The sequence below is a fragment of the Pseudophryne corroboree genome, chromosome 5, assembly GCF_028390025.1.
Source record: "Pseudophryne corroboree isolate aPseCor3 chromosome 5, aPseCor3.hap2, whole genome shotgun sequence".
Lineage (NCBI taxonomy): Eukaryota > Metazoa > Chordata > Amphibia > Anura > Myobatrachidae > Pseudophryne > Pseudophryne corroboree.
Genome location: NC_086448.1, coordinates 692092600 through 692112121, shown reverse-complemented (window position 1 = coordinate 692112121; position 19522 = coordinate 692092600). Strand labels below are relative to the sequence as shown.

Genomic DNA, 19522 nt, shown 5'->3' with positions numbered 1-19522 from the left:
CTTTGCCCCCCCCCCCATCTAAGTCCACCGCCTCTCCCCTGGAGAGGATCTGGTGAGGGGGACCTGCTCAGGGCCAGGGAAATGGATACCTAGCAACAGTGCCGTAATTAGTCATTTTAATGCTGTGTGCAAGAAACGGCATCGGAGCCCCGCTCCTCTATGTAAAATAGGGGCAGTGCGCGCCGCTGGCGCGCAAAAAAAATAGGGGCGTGGCTTCATGGGGAAGGGGTGTGGCCACAAAATAATACCAATTCATATAACGGTGCACAGTAGTCTCCATTATTCAAATTACGCCGCACTGTACTACCACTACACCATGTAGAGACCCTTTTACACATTATGGCGGACAGCTTCCCCTTTTTTACACATTACGGCAGACAGCGTCCCCCTTTTTACACATTACGGCAGACAGCGTCCCCTTTTTACACATTACGGCAGACAGCGTGCCCTTTTTACACATTACGACAGACAGCGTCCCCTTTTTTACACATTACGGCAGACAGCGTCCCCTTTTAACACATTACGGCAGACAGCGTCCCATTTATTACACATTACGGCAGACAGCGTCCCATTTTTTGCACATTATGGCAGACAACGTCCCATTTATTACACATTACGGCAGACAGCGTACCATTTTTTACACATTACGGCAGACAGCGTACCATTTTTTTGCACATTACGGCAGACAGCGTACCATTTTTTGCACATTACGGCAGACAGCGTACCATTTTTTACACATTACGGCAGACAGCGTCCCCTTTTTACACATTACGGCAGACGGCGTTCCTTTTTTACACATTATGGCAGACAGCGTCCCATTTTTACACATTACGGCAGACAGCGTTCCATTTTTTGCACATTACGGCAGACAGCGTACCATTTTTTGCACATTACGGCAGACAGCGTACCATTTTTTGCACATTACGGCAGACAGCGTACCATTTTTTGCACATTACGGCAGACAGCGTCCCATTTTTTGCACATTACGGCAGACAGCGTCCCATTTTTTGCACATTACGGCAGACAGCGTTCCATTTTTTGCACATTACGGCAGACAGCGTCCCATTTTTTGCATATTACGGCAGACAGCGTCCCATTTATTACACATTACGGCAGACAGCGTCCCATTTTTTACACATTATGGCAAACAGGATAGACAGACAGACAGACAGATAGATAGATAGATAGATAGATAGAATAGGTATATTTACCATTTCCGCTGGCTCAGGCTCCTCTTGCAGCTTCTGGCAGGGGAGAAGAAGGAGGAGGGGGGGTGGAGGAGGGAGCCGCAGCAGCGCTATGTCATTGGTAGAAGCGCTGCTGCTGCTGGCCCTCTCCTTTACCATAGGCTGCCCTCCGCCGCTGTGAATGCTGGGATGCAGTAGTTTTTGTTCGTGTTACACACCATGTGCGTGATTAAAGCTATAAGTGAACCCGTACCATGTGTCAAAAGTTATGTATACTTATCTCATGTCTTTAAGAAGATCCTCATAAGTCACGGATTCTTTTTCATAGATTTTAATGAGATCCAGAGCACATAAAAACAAACATACATAGGGGTAAATTTACTAAGAATCGTATTTTCCCGTTTGAGGTCAAAGTTCAATCACGAATGACATCGAAAGTGTAAATATGCAACTTTTTGAATTGATTACGACTAATTTACTAAGCTGCCGTATTCTGCATTTTCGGTTTTTCCGATGTCGATGTCATTCGTTTTTTTAGGCAGTGTTTTACGTGAGTGACTTGTAAAACACTGCCGACTTTAATACATTGAATCTCGGCCGGATCTGAGAGATCCGTGCTGGGCTTCATTGTGCACCTTGTAAAAAAAAAAAAAAAAATGTTTAAACTTTAAAAAAAAAATTGCGTGGGGTCCCCCCTCCTAAGCCAAACCAGCCTCGGGCTCTTTGAGCCGGCCCTGGTTGCAAAAATATGGGGGAAAAATTGACAGGGGTTCCCCCATATTTAAGCAACCAGCACCGGGCTCTGCGCCTGGTCCTGGTTCCAAAAATACGGGGGACAAAAAGCGTAGGGGTCCCCCGTATTTTTGAAACCAGCACCGGGCTCCACTAGCTGGACAGATAATGCCACAGCCGGGGGTCACTTTTATTCAGCGCCCTGCGGCCGTGGCATTAAATACCCAACTAGTCACCCCTGGCCGGGGTACCCTGGAGGAGTGGGAACCCCTTCAATCAAGGGGTCCCCCCCCTCCAGCCACCCAAGGGCCAGGGGTAAAGCCCGAGGCTGTCCCCCCCATCCAATGGGCTGCGGATAGGAGGCTGATAGCCTTTGTTGTAAGTTATGAATATTGTTTTTAGTAGCAGTACTACAAGTCCCAGCAAGCCTCCCCCGCAAGCTGGTACTTGGAGAACCACAAGTACCAGCATGCGGCGGAAAACCGGGCCCGCTGGTACCTGTAGTACTACTACTAAAAAAATACCCCAATAAAGACATAACACACACCTTGAAAGTATAACTTTAATGCATACATACACACCACCATATACACATACTTACCTTATGTTCACACAAGGGTCGGTCCTCTTCTCCATGTAGAATCCATGGGGTACCTGTGGAAAAAATTCTACTCACCAAATCCAGTGTAGAGGGCTCCTCGGGTAATCCATTTGTAATCCACGTACTTGTAAAAATAAAAAAACGGACACCCGACCACGAACTGAAAGGGGCCCCATGTTTTCACATGGGACCACTTTCCCCGAATGCCAGAAACCCCCTCTGACTTAAGTCTAAGAGGGTTCCATCAGCCAATCAGGGAGCGCCACGTTGTGGCACCCTCCTGATCGGCTGTGTGCTCCTGTACTGTCTGACAGGCGGCACACGGCAGTGTTACAATGTAGTGCCTATGCGCTCCATTGTAACCAATGGTGGGAACTTTGTGGTCAGCGGGTGACCGAAAGTAACCTCACCAAGAGGTTCAAACGGAGACTCTTGTAACGCCTCCAAAACCACCGACAAGTCCCGAGGAGCCACAGGCGGGACATAGGGAGGTTGGATACGCAACACGCCCTGAGTAAAGGTATGCACATCAGGTGAGGTCGCAATTTTTCTCTGAAACCACACCGACAAGGCAGATATTTGAACCTTGAGGGAGGCTAGACGCAGGCCTAAGTCCAGGCCCTGCTGAAGAAAAGCTAACAACTTGGCTATACTGAACTTGGAAGCGTCATAATCGTTAGATGCGCACCAAACAAAGTAAGAATGCCAGACCCTATAGTAAATCCGAGCCGAAGCCGTTTTCCGGGCCCGCAACATAGTTTGAATGACCGCCTCAGAAAACCCTTTAGCCCTTAAGACGGAAGCTTCAAGAGCCACGCCGTCAAAGACAGCCGGGCTAGGTCCTGGTAGACACAGGGGCCCTGAAAGAGGAGGTCTAGGCGTTGTGGAAGTAGAATTGGACGCTCTGACGATAGGCCTTGCAGGTCTGAGAATCAGTGCCGTCTGGGCCACGCTGGAGCTATGAGAAGCAGAATTCCTTTTTCTTGCTTGAACTTCCGAATTACCCTGGGCAGGAGTGACACCGGAGGGAACACGTACGGCAGCCGAAACCTCCACGGTACCGCCAGCGCATCCACGAATGCTGCTTGAGGATCCCTTGTCCTTGCTCCAAAGACCGGAACCTTGTGATTGTGTCAAGACGCCATCAGATCTACGTGTGGAAGGCCCCACCTTTCCACTAGGAGTTGAAAAACTTCTGGATGGAGGCCCCACTCGTCGGCATGCACGTCCTGACGACTGAGAAAGTCCGCTTCCCAATTCAGGACTCCCGGAATAAATATTGCCGATATGGCCGGTAGATGGCGTTCTGCCCACTGTAGAATCCGTGAGACTTCCTTCATTGCTAGGCGGCTTCGAGTGCCGCCTTGATGATTTATGTATGCCACTGTGGTGGCGTTGTCCGACTGTACTTGAACAGGAAGGTTCTGAATTAAATGCTGGGCTAGGTTCAAGGCATTGAAGACCGCCCGCAACTCCAGAATATTGATTGAGAGGAGGGACTCCTCCTTGGTCCACCGCCCCTGAAGGGAGTGTTGCTCCAGCACCGCGCCCCAACCTCTTAGACTGGCATCTGTCATCAACAGGACCCAGTCGGATATCCAGAACGGACGGCCCCTGCACAGTTGTTGGTCCCGGAGCCACCAGAGCAGCGACAGACGGACCTCCGGAGTCAATGAGATAATTTGAGACCTGATCCGGTGAGGCAGGCCGTCCCATTTGGCTAGAATCAGCCTCTGGAGAGGACGAGCGTGAAATTGAGCGTACTCCACCATGTCGAATGCTGACCCCATGAGGCCCAGCACCTGCATCGCCGAATGTATCGACACTTGCGGACGAGATAGGAAGCAACGAATCCTGTCCTGAAGTTTCAGGACTTTCTCCTGAGACAGGAACAACCGCTGGTAGTGAGTGTCCAATAGTGCTCCCAGATGCACCATGCTCTGAGCAGGGATCAGGGATGACTTCTTCCAGTTGATGAGCCACCCGTGGGCTTGCAGAAACCGGACCGTCACATCTAGATGACGCAGGAGAAGTTCTGGGGAATTTGCCAGGATTAACAAGTCGTCCAAACACGGCAGTATCCTGACCCCTTGACGGTGGAGTACCACCGTCATCACCGCCATGACTTTTGTAAAGACTCGCGGAGTCGTTGTTAAACCAAAAGGTAACGCCCGAAACTGGTATTGGCAGTTGCCAATCGCAAATCTCAGGTATTGCTGATGAGACACTGCTATAGGAATATGCAGGTAAGCATCCTGTATATCCAGGGAGACCATGAAGTCCCCAGGTTCCAAGGCCAGAACTATAGAGCGAAGGGTTTCCATCCGGAACCTGGAAACCTTCACAACCTGTTCAATGCCTTGAGGTTGAGAATGGGCCGGGAGGACCCATTCGGTTTCGGGACTAGAAACAGCGGAGAATAGTACCCCCGGCCCCTCTGCGCAAGAGGCACCTGTACTACGACTCCTGTGTCCAGGAGGGTCTGTACCACCGAATGTAGAGTGTTTGCCTTTGTCTTGTCCAACGGGACATCTGTCTGGCAAAATCGATGAGGGGGTCGGTTTTTGAAGGCTATGGCGTAACCTCGCGTGACGACTTCCCGTACCCAGGCATCTGAAGTGGTCTTCAACCATTCCTGGGTATACCCTAGAAGCCGGCCCCCCACCCTGGGATCCCCCAGAGGGAGGCCCGCCCCGTCATGCGGCAGGCTTATCTGTCTTGGAAGCTGGCTGACGGGCTGCCCAGGCTCTTTTGGGCTTAGGCTTACCAGGTTTGGAAGTGCGGGTCTGCTTGTTGTACGCCTGACCTTTTGCTTTACCTGAAGGAGGAAAGGGGCGAAAGGAAGTACCTTTAGCCTTCGACACAGAAGGAGCAGTACTTGGCAGACATGCAGTTTTGGCAGTAGCCAAGTCAGGCACAATCTTATTTAAATCCTCCCCAAACAGAATATCTCCCTTAAAAGGGAGTACCTCCAGGGTTTTTCTAGAGTCCAGATCCACAGACCAGGATCTCAGCCACAATATCCGGCGAGCCAGGACTGACGTAGTAGAGGCCTTGGCTGCCAGGAAACCGGCATCAGAAGCCGCCTCTTTAATATAACGAGAAGCTGTGACAATATAAGACAAGCATTGTCTAGCATGGTCAGAGGAGATTTCAGCATCTAACTCCAAGGCCCATGCTTCAATGGCCTCTGCAGCCCAAGTAGCTGCAATAGTGGGCCTTTGTGCAGCACCCGTGAGGGTGTAAATCGCTTTCAGACAACCCTCCACACATTTATCCGTAGGCTCTTTTAGAGACGTGACGGTGGTGACCGGTAGAGCTGAGGAAACCACCATCCTAGCCACATGTGAGTCCACTGGAGGAGGCGTTTCCCAATTTTTAGAAAGCTCTGGCGCAAGGGGATAGCGAGCCAGCATCTTCTTTTGAGGCACAAACTTCATACCCAGGTTTTCCCAGGGTTCCTGACGTACATCAATTAGGTGGTCAGAGTGAGGTAAAATTTGTTTAATCACCTTCTGACGCTTGTACCTATCTGGTTTCTTAGGAGGAACGGATGGCTCGGGATCATCCGTAATCTGTCAAATTAATTTAATAGCCTCCAAAAGATCAGGAACATCCACATGTGAAGTACCCTCCCCATCAGCCGTATCTGAGTCAGAACCTGTGGGGTCAGTGTAAGTGCCGTCTTCATCCGATGAGGTGTCAGTGACAGCAGTGAATTGTGAGGAGACAAACGCTCGCTTAGAGGACCCCTTGGACGTAGGCGAGCGACGGTCAGACTTTTTAGTAGCCAGGGACTGGTTCAACTTCTTTATTTGAGCAGATAAATTGTCCGCCCATGTTGGGTTAGCTGCAGGGACCACAAGCGGTTGCACCGGCATTGGGGGGCCCCATAGGGGGTGTTAGATTATGAACTAGTGTATGCAGAAGCGTGGAAAAAGCGTCCCACGGCGGGTCATTATTTGCCCCGTTGCCACCGTCCCACTGGGGGGCAAGGAGCCCCCAGAACCAGAGCCCAAAGCTGCTATATTCTCCTCATAGGTATCTGCGGCTTCAGCAACACCGGCAGTGTGTTCAGCTCCAGAACCGTTACCCTCAGAAGCAGACATGGTATAACTTGCAGTATCAGGTAACACAGTACAATTTGTCAGCAGCACAATACCTCTAGCCCAAACCCCTGCGCAGTGTAGTCAGCACCAGCAGAGATAAAGGAGAGATATGGTGACTAAATCACAGAGAAAAATACGTAATACAGTATATCTTGTGAAAATCCTATATTAGATAAAACCTGACGCACCAAGCCCCCTCAGGTTATAGAATATAGGGATAGCAGGTTGAGTGAAAGACACGAAATGGACACCACTCAGCTATCAAATGCACACACAAATAGTCACAGTCTGTACAATGCAGAGGTTATTACTAACAATAATACTGCACTGGACTAGCTTACACAGCTATATAACAATAGGTATAACACTACACAGTAAGAACTGGATGTATATCACAGGGTAATTGTACTAGGAAACCCTGACTAAGTGCACTCTTTCTTAACTAACACTGACTAAAAAAGGCAGGTAGAATACTTAAGTGTCTTGTAAAGTCACAGCACTGACAACCAGGCGGCTTTACACAGGAGGATTTGCCCAAGCATTCCCAGGAACAGTGAGCTGAGGGATAATGGCGCCGCAGACACTGCCAGGGAGTGAGGGAGAGACAGATATGCAGCTCCAGGGCGGGAACATTTGCGGGAAATGGCGCCCTGGGGCTGGGGGAGGGGCTCCAGGTCTAAGCCTTATCCCCTCTGCTGGCAAAACCACCAGGTACTGTGGGCTACTTGTAAAAAAGGTTTAGAGAGAAAACCTGACCTGCACCCAGGGGCGTCGGAACAGGGGGGGCAAGGGGGCAGCTTGCCCCCCCCCCAAATATGACAGAGGCGCAGGGGATCCGGTGCTGCTCGCTCAGCAAGGGTATACAAAGCAGGGAGGCGCTCTTCCTGCTTTGCTACCCTGCTGCTGCGCCTGTCAAACTGGATGACAGCTAGTGGCAGCGCTGGCCCCGTGTAGTGCCGCTCACTCCCCCAGTGTGCGGCCTCTGCCCATACACTGCTATGCTGCTGACGAGACGTTTTGGGGGCGTGGCCTAATCGCGGGAGGTGTGGCCACGCCCCTTTATGGGAAAAGTGGTGGGGGGGGGGGGAATCTGTGCAGTGCCTGACCCCTGACTGAGTCCCCAGCCCTGGCTCAGCCCCTCAGCCAGGGTCAATTCGAGGGGGGGAATGTGATCAGTGCGATCACCCCCCCCCCCCACCACCACCTATAAAGGAAAAGGCAGGGGCTGAGAAAGAACAGCAGCCTATCTGCCTCACTGCAGCACAGCACACTGCAGCATGTGCTGTGCTGCCAACATGAGAGCTTATGCTGCTGTCCAGTAAGGAGGGAGAGGGGTGGGAGTGCAGTGCACCAGGGCCCCCGGCAGACCTCTCTATCAGTCCCAGGTCTGGGTAATTAGTACCTGCTTCACCCCCCCCCCCTTCCCTCTCGCCGTCACTGACGACATAGGATGGAGCCGCTGCTGCTGGAGTAACGGAGCCTGCGAGACACGGGAGGCGGAGAAGAGAGAGGAGAGTCAGCGCCTGAGCCGGGACCTCCTGCAGGTACTGGGGCCGCACTGTGGAGGGAACGAGGGCTGTACTTGGCATAGGGGGTTATTCAGAGATGAAAGCAGATTGCTGCATACGCAGCCAGATCTGCATTCATCCCTGCAAGGGCCGCGCAGCACAGGGCAAGGCCGCCTCCCGATGCATCCGCAATTAGATTGCGGACACATCTGATCTAAGGTTGTGTTGGCTGGCTGCGCTGTCAGGCGGTCAGCAGACTTTTTTATTGGGGGAGCGTCTGTGTATGACGTCATGCAGCCGCCCCAAAAATGGTCCCGGCCTGCCCCCGTTTTTCCGTCACGACCCTACCTTAATCCCGCTACGCTGTCACCTGTCAATCACATTGTGGTTGCATCCATCGGAGAAGCGACCACAATGTGTATGGCTTCACGCCCACTGCGCATGCGCAGTTTGCTGCCACCAACAAACTGCGCTGCGGGCCGCTTTTGCGGCGGGGTCTGAATGACCCCTATAATGTGTATAATGGGCTGTACCTGGCATAATGTGTATAATGGGCTGTACCTGGCAAATGTGTGTAATGGGCTCTAGCTGGATAACGTGTATAAGGGACTCTACCTGGCATAAGTGTATAAGCAGCTCTACCTGGCATAACATGTATAAGGTGCTCTACTGTGGCGTAACGTGTATAAGAGGCTTTTACTCTGGCATAACTTGTATAAGCGGCTCCCCTGTGTGGCGTAACGTGTATAAGGGTACCACTGTGCAGTGTAATGTGAATTAACGGAAACTTCTGTGCGGTGTAATGTGACTAACGGACACTACTGTACAGGGTAATGTGAATCGGTACTATTCTTTGGCCCTATATTTTTTTTCGCGCACCTTCGGCGCACACTGTCCCTGTTTTCAGCATGGCGGGTACCAAAGGAAACTTTCGCCCTGAGCACCTCAAGGTCTAGAACTGGCCCTGTCATTGATTTTATTTTTTTAAACTATCTTTTTCTTTTCAAATGCAAGATGCCCCCAATTCAATACAGAGGAGGTGGCGCTGAAATATACCTTTGCTCAGGGCACCATGGCACCTAGCTATACCTCTGATAAGGAGCACTACTGTATGTGGGCATTGTGTATAAGGGATAGTACTGTGTATAAGTGGCGTAACATGTATAAGGGGCATTACTGTGTGACGTAATGTGAATAAGGGGTACTATTTTGTGGCATAATATAAATCAGGTGCACTACGTTTGGGGTAATGCGAATAAGATTGTTATACTGTGTGGCATAATTTGAACTGCCTGCAGATCCACATGGGCGGCATCTCCTTTAAAAACAGCCTGCTACCGCAGGGTGCTGTGTCCTCCTATCTTCGTTCGTTGTGTCCTAGCCACCGCCGGCTGTCTCTCCTTCACAGTTGCATTACTGGGAGGAGGCGTGGCTATGGTCCCGGGATGTCCCAGCCTGGCCACGCCTTCTCCCAGTAATGCTTCTGTGAAGGAGAGACAGCCGGCGGCGGCTAGGAGACAACGAAGATAGGAGGACACAGCACTCTGCGGTAGCAGGCTGTTTTTAAAGGAGATGCCGCCCGCGTGGATCTGCAGGTAAGCGCTCATCCGCACAGCGGTGGGGGACTAAAAAGGTAGAGGAGGCCGGCACCAGGGGGCGCCAAAATATTTTTTTTCGACGCCCCCCCCCAACCTAAAAACATTCCAGCACCCCTGCCTGCACCCATGCCCTGGTGATCTAGTGGGATCGCCTGTACTGCCACAGTGTCCACCGGCCGCGCCGGTTCACAATAAAATGCGAGCGGGACCCACTTACCTCCTCCCGAAGTGTGGTCATGCGATCCCGGAGAGCCCCAGCCATGTGTGACTAACTTGGAAGAAAACCGGAGCCTCCTGCTGTAGGTACCCGGCAACCAGGGCATGGGACTGTACAGCGCCGCTGGGGGAGAGATGGAGCTGCAGCAGGCAGTGGCGTCACAAGGCGGGTGCGGGGGGTGCGGCTCGCACCCGGGTGTGACACCTGGAGGAGGGTAACACCAAATGTCAGCTCCTCCGCACTGACAGGAACCAGGTGTTGCAGTGAGAAAGTCTCCTACAGCACCCGGCTCCTGTCACAGAAGAGGAGCCGACAGCGGACGGAGACTGGCTCTGGGGGAAGCCCAGCATCTCCGGAGATGCTGGGCACGCCCCCAGAGTGACGATTCCGGGATCCCCGTGAAGCCACGCCCCCTAAGTACAAGGCCACACCCCCTTTCTTGCCACGATCGCGGCAGGAGATCAGGGGCGCGCACCGGGTGTCACCACACCCGGTGACGCCTCTGGCAGCAGGCAATGTCTACTGACATCCAGCACAATCTGTGCCTCTGCTGCAGCCCTTGTAGTATTCTTTTTTCCTCAGAAAAAGCTTTTATAGAGCTGCTGTGAGCAGCTCTTCCTGTCACATGCTTGCACTGCAAGCACCAACTACAAACTGAGCTCCTGTGCACGGAGGCGGGGTGATATAGGAGGCGGCGCTATGCATCTTGGGAAGAAGGTCAAAGCTTTTGAGCCTGTTGGTGCTTCGGATCAAGATCCTACTCTACACCCCAATGTCTATCCTTGTGGAGCCCAGTGTACCCCGCAGCAGAAATGGAACATTTTTTTACACTTATTATAACACGTATTGTTGTTTTATTCTGTCATCTCACTGGTTTAGCGCCGAAAGTATTTAAATTTATATATATATATATATATATATATATATATATAGTTATTTATTTAAGACATTAAACTACATTACTACATGAGTGAGACAGTAAATGAGTCCACTGAAGAGAAGGTCTGACCAGATACAGGATAAGTCCCTTATTATTTACAGTTTTCACGGTTGGAGAAAACTCATAATACAGACTTCTAAAATATTCAGGCAGATTTTGTATTGTTAATCTACAGTATGTTGCAAAACAAGATTTCCCTATATTCTGCAGTGTCATAAATGCAGTTTAGCTCATCATGAATGGTCTAGTAATTGCTAATGAACAGAAATTAAATACTGTATTGTACTATTTCTTGAGAGTATAGATTCAGTTAAGGCTGATTAACACTGCACCATCTGTTTAATCCAACATCAAGCATGAAAATGGTAGAAATACATACAGCTATAAAGCCAATGTCGGTTAAGCAAATTATGATTTTCACTGTGATCACTGAAGGAAAATAAAGCAAATTAGGAGGCAGTGGCTTATACACTCTGGATTTGTTATCCGACAATATGTAATCTAAGATGGGTCTGTCTGACATGTGTCATATCTATTCTCATTGGGTTCTTTCTATACAAATCTTAGTCTTTCAAACAACTAAAGAATATGAATTTGTCAATTAGAATTATGTGAAAACCTGCCGTAGCATACACAGACAATAATCAGTAGTAATAATAAGGGTATACTTTTATATTGCTTACATTATTAGTATAAACAAGGGTTTGTTGATAGTTATATACAGTTGTAGGTAATGCTCCCAATAAAGAACATCATGATTTGATGAATAACCAAATTGTTGTTCCATAAAATATTATACCGTACAATTCCGTGTTCCAAGATTTGAGAAAAGCAAATGAGAACAGTATAGCATATGTGTCCACCATTATTCTACAGCTTACTGGGCACAATTCTTGGGTACTACAACTGTCCAATATTTTAGAATTTTATGTCCCAGTAAAGTAGCCTTCCATTTGCTTATATAAACCCTGGGGAAGCTGCAGCTGGATTTGAGCACCCAGGGGCTACTAATAACCTTTGCCTCACTGTAAAGAGGTGAACACTGACTTTTACCAGTCCAGGGAAAGAAACTATATCTTCTAGAAAGCTACTGTGGAAATGGGGTGGACCCTAATGGGGGGCAGTGGGCGATTAATCCAAAAAGGAGAATATAGTTTTTAAGTTATCGTCTAGAACATTAACTCAAGATGAGAATAGTGTTCTCAGCAAGTGCTTTTCTTTTGTTCCCACCAATTGACCTGACCTATTAAGATCTAAGGCAGATTTACATAAATTCAATTGAAGGATACATTTAAGGAAACTTTGGCGATACAGATAACACTGTAGAAGTGCCGCTTCCCTTCAAAAGCGATCTGCCTTTGAACCCCCATCACAAGATACTGCAATAAAATATTTCACATCACAATATTTACCATCTCAGAACAAGCTAGTAGGTGGAAACCAGCTAAGCAAAATCTGAGTAGAGGGGGAAAGAAAGCTCTTTAGAATTTAGAAAGCTACAACGATATAGTGGTCTGCCCCGCTGACAGGGGAGGGGGGGGGGGGGGGCATCGTGATTAAAAATATCATAACTTACAAACAAGAAATTTACGGACAGTTGTCTAATGCTGAAGTATATCGAAAGTTACCATATGATCAGACTGACACCTTTATTAAGCAGTTCGATTCAAAGTGGTTGAGCATAGTATTGTTACACCCCCGGGGTTGGCAGGGTATGTCTAAGTGGTTGAGATAGGTATACCAGTTGTTGGGAGGCTTTGTGATGGAACTTTCTTTTTAAATGTTGTTCCCCCCGTACCTAGTCTAGTAGTACCATGCTCAGAGAGGTAGGATAGATTAATATGAATCAGAAGTGAGTTAGCAATTTCGACGGGAGATTTTTTAATTGAGTTGCAATGAACTCTGGATTGAAGATGATTGATTCATTATTTGACTTTGAATTTAAAGAATAACAAAAGAATAGGTTATCAAGAAGAACAATAACAGACAATATGCTACAGTTCACACCACAAAGGATCCTTCAGTATGCAAAAGACAATTGGATTGAATCACAGAGAAAGCATTTCTTTGGAATCACAAATCAACATAAAATCATTGGAATCAATAATAATAGCATCAGACATTAGCATTCCATTCTATAATGTGGTGATGATAAGAACAATGGAAAACATGTTCAGTAATCATAAACAATAACTTTCTAGCTTTCCCTAATCAAGGTACAAATATCTTCACTGGCAAATATGGTTGGAGCTCTGGTTAAAGTCTGCTCTGCCACAGCGGGTCATTTGGGAACTGGGCACACAGATGTATGAGGGAATCCAGGATTGGGATGATGCCAATTGTACTCAGTCCCTTTTATCCAAAGAGGGTGTAGCTAGCAAAGAAATGGTAATGTCATTCGACAATGGAAAATCAATGAACTATGATGGGTTTTGGATGGTACAAACTCAGTCTCTCACAGTTGCCAGACTTTTACTTGTAATTCCATAAATCACTCGGTCCTTGTATAAATAAATGTTCACCTTGCTCTGCATAGAACTCAGTTTTCAAAATAAATGTCTTTCTGGTACTTGCAATAAACTCAGTTGTTGTTGAACCCATTTAGTGGGGTTTAGCTTGTAAGATATGGCGCTGCTGACTGCGCCCTTTTACCACTATGCAGTCAATAATAAGGTTTGCTGAGTTTGGAGGGCACACTTGCCTGTAGCTTGGGCTATCAATTTCTTATAGTACTCACTCAGACCCTTGGAACGGAGGTATACACTTGATGGACCTGTCTTAGTTGGTTCCTTGCTGACACAAGATTGCCATGGCATCCGTGCCTCTAAACAGGCCTGGCATTGCCCAGTCTCTGGCCGCGGCGTCGCAACACCCGCTTCTCTGTTACTTGACTCTGCAGCCGCACACCACACTGCTCACACAACTGTAGCGCTGCTCACACCGCCTAGCGTCCTGTGGCTGGTTTTGACCTCTGCTCCACGATGCCTGCATCTCCAGCACCTCCTCAATCCACTTGCCTGCTCTGCCTTCTTCTTCCCACAAGGCTCTCTTTCTCCCAAGCTGCCTCTGTCCATTCAGCTCTCCCCTTTTGGACATGACTGGACCATGGTCTCAACTTAACTCCTGCTGTGCCAGTGCCTTCCCCTGCTGCTGCGGATCAGTAAGTGCTCTTAAAGGGGCATGCACACAAATTTTCCAGGGTACCACAATATCATCACAAAGAAAATATGAGATGGATTAATAATAGACTAGTCCAAGATACCTGTGTGCTACAAGATACCAAAATTCCACAAGCATGTTCAAACACCACCAGAGTGGCCCATCATACTGTAGCTGTACCTTCTTAAACTCACTACCACCTTTTTACTAAAACTTCAAGAGATGTTACATCTACAACAGAAACCATTGGAGTGCACAATTGACTTGGTGAGCCTTTATATGAGCATCCCACATTCAAGAGGACTTGAGGCAGTCAGAAGAGCTTCAATTAATAATCCAGTTCATAACGGTCTTGATGAAAAAAAATGTATGAGCCTTCTGGAAATCAAGTAACTATTTTCTCTTTGACTCTAACCTGTATATACAATGCTCAGGTTGTGCTATGGGTCCTGTGTGGCCTCGAGCTTTGCAAATATCTTTATGGCAGAAGTTGAAAAAGACCTGTGCTTCACTGACCCAGGAATCACAGGTTCCATTAAATGGTATTGCTGCTACATTCCTTACCTCTAGGAAATATATCAATCAACAGGATACTACAGTTTACTTGTAATTGCAGTAGGTTCACCATTAATTATTTTGCTGTAGCTATTACTCTGGATCAATATCAAGGGTTTAAGACCACCTTATACTCTAAATTCACAGACCACAACACTTTATTATATGGTAACAGTAACCATCAATCTTCCTCTATAAATAGATTACCATTTTCGCGATGTCTCAGAGTTTTACTCATATGCAGTGATCGGTAATATTCTATCACACAAATTGACAAGATGCTCAAGAAGTTTTGCCAAGAGGTTATCATCATAATTCATTGTAACTAATGAATCATAAAATTCTACAGTTAACAAGGGAGACTGCCCTGTCTCCAAGAAAACTTGCGGAGGGTGATAATAAAAAGATAGTGTTGATACATGACTTTATTCTTGGCAGCAATAAGTTGGATAAAACGGCAAAGGAAATTTTGGTAGATTGTCACCTCGGATCAGTAGTTAGCACCACTAATGGTCGTCATGCATCAGGTCTACAGGGTCAAAAGATCGACACATTAAAAGGTTGACATGACAACAGGTAAACAGTAGGAAAGGTTGACATGATATAATGTTTACACAAAAAAGGTTGTGTTGTTTTCGCCATCAAAGGACGTGGAACCCCAATTAGTGTACCACGTCCCCTCGCATGGCTCGCTTCGCTCGCCTTGCTGTAGGCAAGGTGCATCGCTCAGCTACCGCAGTGCTCTGTGCAGGATACTATTCCCAATCGTAGTACACATGGATGGTAAAGTATTAAAAAATTAATTAACATGTTAAAACCCCAAAAAAGATGTGTTGACCAAATGTGTGTCGACCATTTGCACTTTCGACCTTTTGTACATGTTGACCATATGCACTGTCAACCTTTTACATGTTGACCTATTGTTCATGTTGACCTTTTGACCATGTCGACCTGATGCATGTCAACCATTAGTGGCCAACCTGAAGATTATCAACCTTTACATGGTCAACCTAGAGCCTGGATATCAAAATAAGCACATATTAAAGCATTACACAGAAATCCCTTATACAGAAGACATATAAAAAAGCAATAGGATTGCAAACAGAGCAGATTAAGGTTATCAGAAAACAGATCAAGGGAAAAATAAAGAATCAAAAAGATATGTTGACAAACAGTCACCATAATATAATATATAAGAATTTCCATACTAAAGTGATGACTTGCTGAAAACTAGAGATGTGCAGTTTGGTTTTCCTGAAATACGAACACACCCTAACTTAGGGGTTAAGAGTTGAATTGAGTTCCAATTCCGAATCACTTGACGGTTCCAAGTGGAAACAAATCCCAATTGGGTCTGTTGTTAGTTCGGAACTCAGATTTAAAAGCTAAACACAAGTTTTGGATTGCACGTAAACAGGTTCAAATTAAATGATTTTAGCTGTTTTTTTATTAATTTTATTTAAAAAAAAATTATCAATGCTTATTGATTTTAAAGAAATCCAAAACTAACAAAAATGATGATGAATTAGAACCAAAACCAAAACATGGGGCTCTGTGCACATCTCTACTGAAAATATGATACAGGTTGAGTATCCCTTATCCAAAATGCTTGGGACCAGAGGTATTTTGGATATGGGATTTTTCCGTATTTTGGAATAATTGCATACCATAATGAGATATCATAGTGATGGGTCCTATATCTAAGCACAGAATGCATTTATGTTACATATACACCTTATACACACAGCCTGAAGGTCATTTTAGCCAATGTTTCTTATAACTTTGTGCATTAAACAAAGTGTGTCTACATTCACACAATTCAATTATGTTTCATATACACCTTATACACACAGCCTGAAGGTCATTTAATACAGTATTTTTAATAACTTTGTGTATTAAACAATGTTTGTGTACACTGAGCCATCAGAAAACAAAGCTTTCACTATTTAACTCTCACTCAAAAAAGTCCGTATTTCGGAATATTCCGTATTTCGGAATATTTGGATAAGGGATACTCAACCTGTACATACCATAAATTACTTTTAGAATACATAATTACTATTATTATTATTATTATTATTATTGTTATTATTATTATTATTATTATTATTATTATTTTTGTGGTGTTTATTGGTTTTTATTATTGTTAATATGTACATTTAAAACTTTTAAAAGTCATCTGCTGGGATTATCCCCTCATTTCTGATTTTGTCGACAAGATTGCTGCTTTGCTACTACCTATTTATTTCACTATCTCCCATTATAAACAGAATGATCAATTCTAGGGTTTACTTCCCCATCCACCAGACTGTTACATGGTACCGGCTGAGTCGCCCACATCCAAAATGCTTGGAACTAGAAGTAGTTTGGATATCGAATAAGAAATTGTTACTTACTGTTTCAGCAGTGGCTAGAAAATGTTACGTACGTGGATTGAGAAAAACTCCCGTAAAACTCAAAGCCAAATAATCCTATGCCTTCCACCTGGCCTGATTAGAAACTACCTTGCACAAAGACATAAGCACAGAAAAATTCTTCCAGATTTGGGACGAGTATATAGACTTATTAACTATTGATCTCAAGTTGCAGATTCATAAATGTTTTCACTCTACCCAGAGGTATGAGACCAGACAGTTGCTAGGTGATACTCTGTTTAGTTTGCCTACTGATATCTTCATTTTTCTTCTATAGTTCCACTTACTTTTGGGGCTACTGCCAACCATGCCTGATATGCACCATTTCGAATTTTGTCTCTCGTTTCGTCGTTGGATTATTTTCTTTGACCAATTTACAATTTACTATTTTTTGCTGATTACTGTATGTTGTCATGCCTATGAATGTTAATTTCATTATGTGCTCCATTAATGAAAAATACTGTTTAACTAATACTGTCATGTGCGTATAAATAGTAAAGTCAAAAATTTACCTGTACGACTTCTTGATTTCATCATGAGTTGCCCCTTTCTCCAAGCCCAGGATTTGATACAATGCCTCTCCTGAAGTGGACAAAGAACGTTGTCTTTGTTTAGACATTCTGACCTAGAATAGTGCAGACAAAATCAGACCCTATAACACCATGTTTTTTTAAGATCATAAACATAAATAAACTAGAGATGTGCGGGTTCGGATATACTCGGTTCTTAACTCCAAAATGAACGTGAGTTCGGATTTATCTGGATTTTTCTTATTGGCTATCCAAAACATGTGACACCCGAGAACCAATAAATGGCGTTTTGAGATCCGGGTAAATCCAGGTAAATCTGTAAGCGCACATCTCTAAAATAAACATTATCATTGAATTAAAATTTTCCTTAAAATAAATTTGCACTGGCAGTAATGACACATGGAGTAATTACAGGAACCTGCCTCATGTGCTTAGTGACAAATTCACAAATCTCTGTATGTAGTGTGAGGTGACAAGTAATTATTTTTCTGTGGTGGGGTAGGAATAGGGAATTATTTCTAAGAAGGCAATTGACAACAACTGCACTAAAAAAGCAAGTCTAATACTTAATTTGTTTTTAAGTACTGTAGTAGTGTTACAAATGTGATCAAGTATCTTTTGTAAATAATAAAAACAGATTAAATACATGAATATGTCTGCAATGGACACCAAAATCAAATTAAATACATCTAAAGTATTAAAACATGTTGCAAATCTGTAATCCTTGCTTAAATAACACAGATATACATAGTGTGCCAGCAAAATAACATATAGTACAACCGTGTTGGCTATAAGTGTTCATCGATTTGCAATTTTAAACAGGGGGGTTCTCACTTTGTGTAGCACATGATACCTTAAGGAAATATGTTACTATGCTGTAAACTAACTCTACCAGTCAAACCTTATGGGCCTTAGGGAAATCTAATCGCAATTATAGGTGATAAAGTTCATTATTCATTTCCTTTCTATTTCATGTTTTATTAACTGGCTTAAAGCTTAAACGATTTAGCATCAATTCAATTTATTCCTAATGTTTCCTTCTTTTCTTTATGAAGGCCAATAAATACCTAGTCCAAGTCGCCGAGATAGTCTAAAGCTTTCTGTCCTTGAACACAAAGAGGTTTATAAAACTCCGAGTCATGGGGAGATATTGAAGTATTAAATAACAAAATGAAATAACAGGTTGTCATACACTACTTTGTACCTTCAAATAAATTGGCAGCATGTCCTAATCCTAGTTCAAGTAAATTGGGGGCATTTTCTGGTCCTCGTTCAAATAAACTGGGGGCATTTCCTAGTTCTCATTCAAGTTAATTGGGGGTGTTTCCTAATTTCTCACAGCTTTCGGCTGCAAGAAACTATATCCATAGTTCATTCATAATTAATCAAGGGTGGTAATCAGTTTCCTGTCAATTAAATATCTGTATCATGCAGTATTCTGTCCTAAGAAAAGCTGTAAGAGATTACCAACCGGTTGATTATAATGGCGGCACAAATAAAACAGGTGGGTTTTTAGATGATGCAAAGTAATGTATGCATTAAAGGAAATAAAAAAAACTTTAAAAATTGTATGTTGTTTTACTTAAATAAAAAGGTATGTCATAATTAATTTAATGATATAAAAAAAACTGCCTGCACAAAAATCAGATTGGCTGAAGATCATATTGTTATGTCTATGGGGTCATCAGTTCTATGGAAGCCTTCATCTGTGAAGTTTGACCCAGTCTAGTTTAAATTAATACAGAATCTTTTAATCTATTGCAGTGAAAGGCAAAGTACCATGCTGCAGTGTGGAGTATATCGTGACATTCAGAAATCCCTTATGCAGACTGAAATGTCTAATGTAAAATTGCTAGTGAAATGATATATGTATGAGGGATAACACTTTATAAAATATCTGTTACTGCTAAGGATTTTTGTTTTGTGAGAGTGTGGTGAAATCATTACAGTAACAGAGAATAGGTTCATGTAT

General features: G+C 45.0%; 1 protein-coding gene across 4 annotated transcripts in view; it reads right to left on the bottom strand.

The window, feature by feature from the left end:
• The window catches only part of DNAJC5B (DnaJ heat shock protein family (Hsp40) member C5 beta), a 158009-nt gene that overhangs the window by 107220 nt on the left and 31267 nt on the right, over positions 1-19522 (bottom strand). For all 4 annotated transcript variants that reach the window (XM_063923822.1, XM_063923820.1, XM_063923821.1 and 1 more), the window contains one exon: positions 17533-17645. In XM_063923822.1, the coding sequence (XP_063779892.1) occupies positions 17533-17639 (107 nt within the window). In that variant the 5' untranslated portion in view covers positions 17640-17645. The remainder of the gene's footprint in view (positions 1-17532; positions 17646-19522) is intronic.